The 8,227-nt window shown below is 36.3% G+C and overlaps 1 protein-coding gene across 4 annotated transcripts in view; it reads right to left on the bottom strand.

Moving 5' to 3' along the window:
• Nucleotides 1-307: 307 nt before the first annotated feature.
• Nucleotides 308-8,227, bottom strand: part of LOC121298037 (regulator of telomere elongation helicase 1-like) — a 37,663-nt gene continuing 29,743 nt past the window's right edge. For 2 of the 4 annotated variants that reach the window (XM_041224774.1, XM_041224776.1), the window contains 5 exons: nucleotides 7,409-7,546; nucleotides 5,621-5,758; nucleotides 4,108-4,341; nucleotides 3,083-3,244; nucleotides 1,156-2,658 (listed from right to left, as the gene is read on the bottom strand). In XM_041224774.1, coding sequence (XP_041080708.1) covers nucleotides 2,579-2,658; nucleotides 3,083-3,244; nucleotides 4,108-4,341; nucleotides 5,621-5,758; nucleotides 7,409-7,546 — 752 coding nt within the window. In that variant the 3' untranslated portion in view covers nucleotides 1,156-2,578. The other 2 variants (XR_005947258.1, XM_041224775.1) reach the window with 2 other exon arrangements.

Raw genomic sequence — 8,227 nt, 5'->3', positions numbered from 1 at the left:
CGGAACCAACAGTTATTTACCCGATCCGAAGTAAAAGAACTGTTATGAGACCCGGCCCGGACTCAAACCCGAAGAACGAGTGGCACACGTTTCCTTTCCCAGCACTACCACAGTATTAAAGCAGCACCAGCAGCGTCACCTGGAAGCCTGTCACAGTGCGAACTACAGGCAGTGTTGATTCCATTATGAACCTACATAGAGAACTGTAACATCAATAATTATAAATAAAACGTTTTTTGTTTTTTTTTTTTTTTTTTTTTTTAAAGAAACACAATGACATCAAGTACAATCTAGTAAATGGGTAATTTTATTACAAACAAATGTGCAAACGGAACAGAGGTAGCATTTGGGTTTTGTAAAACACACAAGAACATGCTACTAAAATGTGCTATTTAAGAAAACTGTACACAATCCACAAAGGTGCAAATGCAATTTAAGTTAAAGATTAAAGTAACATTTGTAACATGATACACCTAGTACAGTACGGCAACATCTTCCCTATCTTTTCCCAACTTTAAAGCTGTAAAACTACTCACTTGCCTTTCACTTAATATTGTTGTTCAAAAATAATAAACTGTTGACGAATGATGTTCCTAAAGATGTGCAGTGAATCTCCAGCGTACGACTAGCAATGCTAAAAGCTGACTGAAAAGCAACATTTGATGCTAGAACACAGCCAGCTTGGACATCAGAGCAAATTGTTTTTCATGTGTTCTCCAAAATGACAGAATATCTGTCATCACTCAGGGCAACTTTCTGTTCTATGTATGTCGAGACTTCGTCTGCTGCCTGTTCTCCCACATCCACATCTTCCCACAGACTAAATTCAAGCGGAGATGCACAGCCTGAGCCTGTTCGATCTGCTCTTGGATTGGAATCTACTGCTGGCACAGCACATTCCTGAGTTCTGTTGTGATCATTCCCAGTTTCTGCTGCTGCAGTAATCCTTGCCACCTCACCCCTAGTTCTTCTATAGATATATTCACCTCTTGGTTTGTTAAATATCCATAGTTGCTTGAACTTTGGCCACAGCGATACTGCCAGCATAGAGTGATGCCCAAGTGGAATTTGTCTGCAATTAGTGATTGGCAGCGTTTTTTCATGATGTCCAGCACTTTTTCATGATTTCCAAACTTCAACCAACTCAATCTAAAAATTATAACAAAAAGATCAATAACACATGACAGTAACAAAATAATAATAATAAAAAAAAGACTTCCCCTTCTGATTTCCCAGTTGTTCTACTTCCTGCTTCTACCTCTCCCTGGCCCCAGAACAGAAGGCAATTCACAGCAAAACTAATAGAGTGGTCAAATACAGCATGCAATATAGAAAATAACACTAAGACAAGACAGCTGAATTCACAATTTACATTCATAAAATTACACTCTAAACAATTAGGCAATTAAGTAAAATAATACAACTGAATTTAAACTTAAGCAATATTTTATTAAAAGATAAAATTCAAGAAAATGCAACAACTTTTTTTCCTCTTTACAAAACTGTACACACTGGTACATACATTTCCAGAACAGTGAATTGAGAACAAATTCTGATTTACAGTGACAACCACTGGCTATACATTCTCCTGGTAACATTCAGGGCAATTCCTGAGTCCTATCCAAATGGGGATATTCACACACATTTCTCGGTATCTTTAAATCAATCAGTGGTGTCCAATTCTGGTCCTGGAGGAGCGATGTCCCTCCTGGTTTTTGTTCCAACCCTGCCCTAAATTACTCAATTAGAACAATAATTGGTAATAATTGATCCAATTGAGTCATTTAGGACACAGTTAGAACAAAAACCAGTAGGGACACCGACCCTCCAGAACCAGGATTGGAGACACCTGCGTTTAAATCATCAATGGCCAATGGCTAAAGACCTAGAGAAAAAGTAAGTGTTGATCAATTAAGAAAATAAATTGGTTTAATGAAGTAATTGAGAACGCAGGTTGAACGAAAACCAGAAGACCCTGTGGGTCTCTAGGACAGGGTTGGCCACCCCTTGTCCAGAGCGTGTGAACTACTCAATCAGTTGGGATGAAACTATTTAGGGGCCCTTCAAGTTCTTGATCACATGCATGCCTTCTGCCTATGGGTCTAATTTCTGATACCTTTGGAGCAGCTCCTTCAAGTGGAATTCAAATGTGTGCAGACATTGGTTATTCCCCACACTGTGATAGTAGGTTACAGGTACTGTGACGAGGGGAAGGATAGCTGAATGGCTAAAATACTGATATACAGTAGATTGGGAACCACTTGATACAATTTTTAAGGCACCATCCAGTAGCGTATATGGATGCACATTACTTCAAAACAATGGCAAAAGTATACAAGTCATGGTGCTCATTAGTGGTGTTGTATGGGACTGAAAGCGGTCACAGATAAACATTACGTACATTCTACTTGTTAGTGTGCTGCATTTCTCAGGACCTATTACAGTAGCTATCCAAGAGAGTTATTTTCAAGTGTAATTGTTCTCCAGTTCAGAACTGACACCCTGGGGAGATGACACTTAATTCCTGATGCGTGCTTGGGTGCTGTTTGTTCCATTCTGTGAGCCGGTTTTCAGATCCTCATTTAGTGTTGTCACCTTTCAAAAAGAACGACAAGATGTTGCTTTGTGCTTTGACAGCTTCACCTGTCTTCGAAACTACTGAAACGAGAAAGATAGATAAATAAGTAACCCTTACTTCCCCCAAAATAACCCTTACTTCCCCCAAAATACTTGATCAAACAATGGTTATTCAAATGTTGAATTATTGCAAATATTGTCATAACAAAAATAGAATAATTTATCAGTCATAGATCTTTATTGCTAAGTAGATGACACACATGACAAACATAGTCTATTTCAAACCTGCATTTCTACTGCGTGTTTGCAAAGTGATTAACATCAATGATGCAACACTGGTCACATTATCCTGGGTATGCTTTCCTTGATATAAATTTAGTTTAACATTTAACATATAAAGATAAAGCAAATAAAATGGCCAAATAAATAAAGTGTCCTAACCTGGCTCCAATTTGAATAACAAGTCCTAATTTTTGTATTAGCGTAACCCCTATATTTTTGTTACCTGACTGATCACGGCTTGTTCCAGGGTGTGCGCTGCTGTTATCTTGGCAAGATGGTCTTCCGTCCTTTTGATCCTGTCGAGTCTCCTCCGCTGTTCCTGTCAACTCTTTAGACATCTGAATAAACTGTTGCTTGTGGTATGGACGAACAAACATGGAAAACCCTGAAATAAGACAACAATGTTACACAATTGTGAACTGACACACCCAGTTTACCCCAGAAACCAGAAAACGTAGACCCTGTAGGTCACAGAAGTGGTGTACACTGAAGAATTAACACCAAGACAATGGTTGTGCTTTATGACCAACATTATCCAAACAGTGACCATGCATATATAGTATATGAGGATCCCAGTATAAAACAATCTTTTTTTCTGCATTCTAAGACTGCATCCCCTTTTCCTAAATAAAATTTGACTTGATGAAGCTTTTACTCACATTAAGGACCTTATTTTAAATCGACAGTTTATCTTGAAACATTTACTGATATAGGGGCATTCCCAGTATTAACACTTTTAAAGAAAAAAAAAAAAAAAAAAAAAAAAAAAAAAAAAAAAAAAAAAAAAAAAAAAAACCACTAGCACAGCAAAGGGCTTGTTTCTAAAACTTTAAATGACAGAGCTTCGATCCAGCACATTTAGATTAATTGAACAAGGCTTTAATGCTCAACGCCGTCTTCAAAACAAGGTTTCTGTCACAGAATTCTACAGATCATTGATGCCATAACTCAGAGAAATTTGTAATTGTTACTTTCCACAAATACTTATTATTTCAGCAACTACACACACACACACGATTGAAACTTGTTATTTTTTTTTTTAGTGTTAGATGATTTCAGCCAGTCTGCGAAGGAAACAGAAAAAGCCCTACACCAACATGACTTTCAAAGGACAGAAAAAGAATTACCTGTACAACTGAAATATACTGGCTACCAAGATTCTAGACAGATAACCAACCCACTCATTATTATGGTACCTAACTCATTTACTATACACTGGAATATTTGTTGAGAATATTTAACACTTACTTCTTAATAACTGAAAGTCCTCTGGTTTTTCTGTGAAAAGGGCTACAGTTTCAGAAACCATGTTGTCGTAATTATCTGTCCTTTTATATGCCTGTATTGCCACGTAGAACTGATTGTACTTGGTGGGGCCCAAAGCCCTTTTCACATCCTCAAGGTACACATCAAGACGTAGCTTCTGTGGTGCAGACATCTTCCTCTCCTTGGGAACCAACTGAACTGTCAAGTGGGATTCCACTGAAAGATTAGAATAATAATTGCAATCATTTATAATTGAATAATCACAATCATTTGCAACCCCAGAACACATTATACATACTAGTATTTGTATTGAAGGGCAGATGTAGGTAAATATTTGCAGTCATTCATTTACAGTTCTATATTTTTAACAGAACTGTATTAGAGAAGAAAAATACTGAAGATTGCAGAAGTTTGGCTAACTTTTGAAATCCTGATTACGTCTTCTTATTCATATTCTGGTATTGTAAAGACACTGGGAAAAATGTCTTATATAAATAACTAATCTTTAATTGTGTCCATGTAAAATAAATGAGACCTAAGACTGTACAGTTTTCTATTTAACCCAATGTTGTAGATCTGTATTGAACTATTGTTGAGTTCAAAACAGTTTATTTCTTATCACCGCATATTATTTCTTATACACTGTACAATCAATACATGCTGCCATTTGTTTAAAAATATGAACTTTAAGTCTATTCTAAAAGGTTTACTTGTTAAAAAGTTGTAAAAACGTTTGCTGTTGTCGATTGGAACTTGAATATGAACTTGCAGCATGGCACGTCACTCTGTGAATGTCAGAATTTACATAATGCACATGTTTATTGCCACAGGTACTGGCCAGAGTGGAAAATAGGTTGAGAACTCATTAATATTTAAATTCAATCTTATCTGATTCTTATTTAATTTTTTTTTTGTAATGCTCTAAATTCACTTGCACAAGTGCAAATGCCAACTACACTGAGCTTACTATGGTCCTTTAACTTGACAAGAGCACAGCAATTTGCACCTCATAGCAATGGCACCCATAAGCTTTTAATATATTAATAAAAGATCAATTCTAACCAGAGTATACAATATTGGCTGTGCACAGAAAAAAAAAAAACTAAATGTAAATGGCTATTCATCTTTTATTTTATAACTTGTTGTCTGAGACTTTATAACAATAACAGTATTGCAAAATGAATTCATAATGAATTCCACTTTTATTTATACTGCATACCAACATTATTTCAGTAGCAGTAGTCCTACCCTTACTCATATGAACTGCTACATAGTCTAAAGTATTACCAATATTTCCTTCAATTTGGAAAGTCCAATTATATTCCCTGATCACCTCAACTCCCCACAGACTATGAGAAGTGCAGATCAGTGTGTGTACTCCCAGTCAAGACAATTGCCTCTCTTCACCCAGGAGCTTGACAAGAGTATGCCAGTGAGCCATGATGAAAAAGTAACTTTGCCAATACCAGAATTCATTTGAAATTGCGCGACTCACCTTTGGTTAAGCTTTCAGTGTTGAGGTGGGAGCCTCCCTTGTTTAGTTGCTGACTTGTGTTTAACTGCGAGGATGAACTTGCTGAAGAAATGAATGTATTCGCAGAGGCAGTAGGTATTTCCATCTTTGTTTTTTTTTCTGCCAGTACATTTATTTCCCCGGTAACAATGAAAGAAACGATAAAACATTCATTTTACATGTTCTCACACACAATACAGTGGCACCAAAAATGATTTTAGCAGGCACAGATCTTTTCAATATCTATAGTAATATACCTCAGGTAATTAGCAATGTGGTTACCTCAATGGGAAACGCCCTTCATACAAATTTAAAACATGTTAAAATCACAAGGAACTGCCAGAAATAAAATTAAGTTTTAAATGTATTATTTATACAAAATAATCACATTTTCAAACCTGCGAGTAATTTACCTAAACTAAGATTTATGGAGCTATAAATTCATATGTGGGAATATTTAGTATGATTAATTAACCTACATGAGATAATACCTATAAGCTAAGCTATGCTGACATGCCACAAGTCTGTTTCATTTTACCCAAACTTTTGTTCACAACATCCAAATTAAACATTTCATTTTAAACCAGAAAGATAGATGTGCTCAAAAATAATAAGTGAAAGAAAGCTCAAAGTTTCATAACAATTCGTCTTCTTTTGCTACATGGTTTGCTTTTTTAACAAGCACTAAAAACTAGATTTTTTTTTTTATAGCTGTTGACTGTTTACTTCTCCTAATCTTGTTTTGTTGTATGTCTATCTTTTCTGAAACCATCTGAATAATTAGGGTCCTCAAAGTCACAGTAATTACGCCATTAATTCTTACAGGTTTAAATAAATAAATAAATAAATAAATAAAAATAGAGCAAACCCTGCTTTATGTCATGGTCTGCTCACCAACCTGTATACATCTATGCACATACTAAATTTGACTTAGGACACTTATGAATTTTCCATACACAAATCCCCACACTTACCTAACTTATGATTTGCACTGAATAGCAAAAAAGGAGTGTAATCAAAAGGTGGCACTGTAAGTTGACAGATAACATGTTCAAAGGGAAGTCTCATTCAGTTATTTTTAGATCAATGACACATTTACAGGCAAGCTCAGATTTCACTTCTACAAGTCACAGGTAGTTGCAAGTCCTGAATGCTGCAATGCACCTGTCTTGTGCCCTTTAGCTAATGCAATGCATACAAAAGCATGTTGTAGTGTGGAGGAAACTGGGAAGGCTGCACAGGAAATCCAGCAGAGATTTGTTATTTCTGTGAGGACGCTTGATCTGTGACAAAACCAATATTTAGCCCAGAATATGATTTTAATGTTTTTGCTGTGCCTAGGCTTTTCAAATCAACCATATGCATGTAATAAGAGGAGAACTCTTGACTGACCTACGACATCATATTCCAGTAGGATAGTGTGAAGAAAGCAAGGGGACTCATTAGGGGCTGTGCAAATGTTTGCAAGAATTAAAAAGGGGGTAAAATAATCTGAATGAGACTTCCCCTTTAATAGCCCAGCATTGAAAACACATGCAGGGACCAGAGGAGGCTGTGGAACTCATTTTCACTAAGTTCTTTTCAACCCCTCTTACCAAGTAACTACTGTCTTTATTAATACCTTTTTTTGAATCAGTTTGTGGCAGGGAGAGCACCCTGAAATAGGTAGGAACACAACTAGACATATTTAAGTAAATGTAGACATCCACTTTCTCTAGTCGGGTGCCTTCTATTATACATACCCTCAGTGGGAGGATGTGCAGTACTTACCTGCTGTTTGCATTAATTTCTCCTTCTCCTCCTTGGACAAAGAGTGTTCAGGTTTATAGCCACATCCCTCCCCAGTCAGTTCACAACAGGCCTCATGAAACTGCTTTTTGTGATGAGGCCGAACAAACTGATAAAAATCTATGAGAATAAAAAGTAAAACAAGTAAATATAGAAGTCACATTATGCTTGTTCTTACTAATGCATCTTGCAACAGAGCCAGACCGCCACATTTCCCAGAAAATTTGGTTTGGGACTCAGGCGTCATGGGGTTCTATTAATTGATCCCACAAGCTACTTAAAAGAATGTTCTTTGTTCAGTGTGGCTTCTTTATCAGTGTAGAATAGTTGATTCATAAACAAATACTCTTTCATTTCTTTAAATAATTGAACAACAGCTAACTGAACTAACAGAAGACATATGCTCTAGACAGACCTGTCATGCAACAAGATCTAGTGAAAGTCTGACACCGAGGATATTACACATCATTATACAGTAAATGACTGAATAGGATTTTTTATGCAAGGTGGCCTACGTAACTAAAATGGTAAAAAATCTATGACAACATATGTTTTGCATTTGAACATGCAAATTGAAATGACTCTTATTACTTTCCTGGCTGACATTCAACGGGTGTTCATTTGCATTTACGTCTTGCTACAACGTCAGCCGTTTTGTATCGGTCATTAGTCTTATTGCAATTCAATTACATTTGCATACCGGATGTGTGTCTTGCAAATGAATTCCCCTTATGCTTGTTATTCTGAGAATTATGCTAATGTAACATTGTTATCTTTCCTCCTTAATTTACCGTCAGCGAA

The sequence above is a fragment of the Polyodon spathula genome, chromosome 23, assembly GCF_017654505.1.
Source record: "Polyodon spathula isolate WHYD16114869_AA chromosome 23, ASM1765450v1, whole genome shotgun sequence".
Taxonomy (NCBI): Eukaryota; Metazoa; Chordata; class Actinopteri; order Acipenseriformes; family Polyodontidae; genus Polyodon; species Polyodon spathula.
This window is presented reverse-complemented; position numbering and strand designations above follow the sequence as displayed.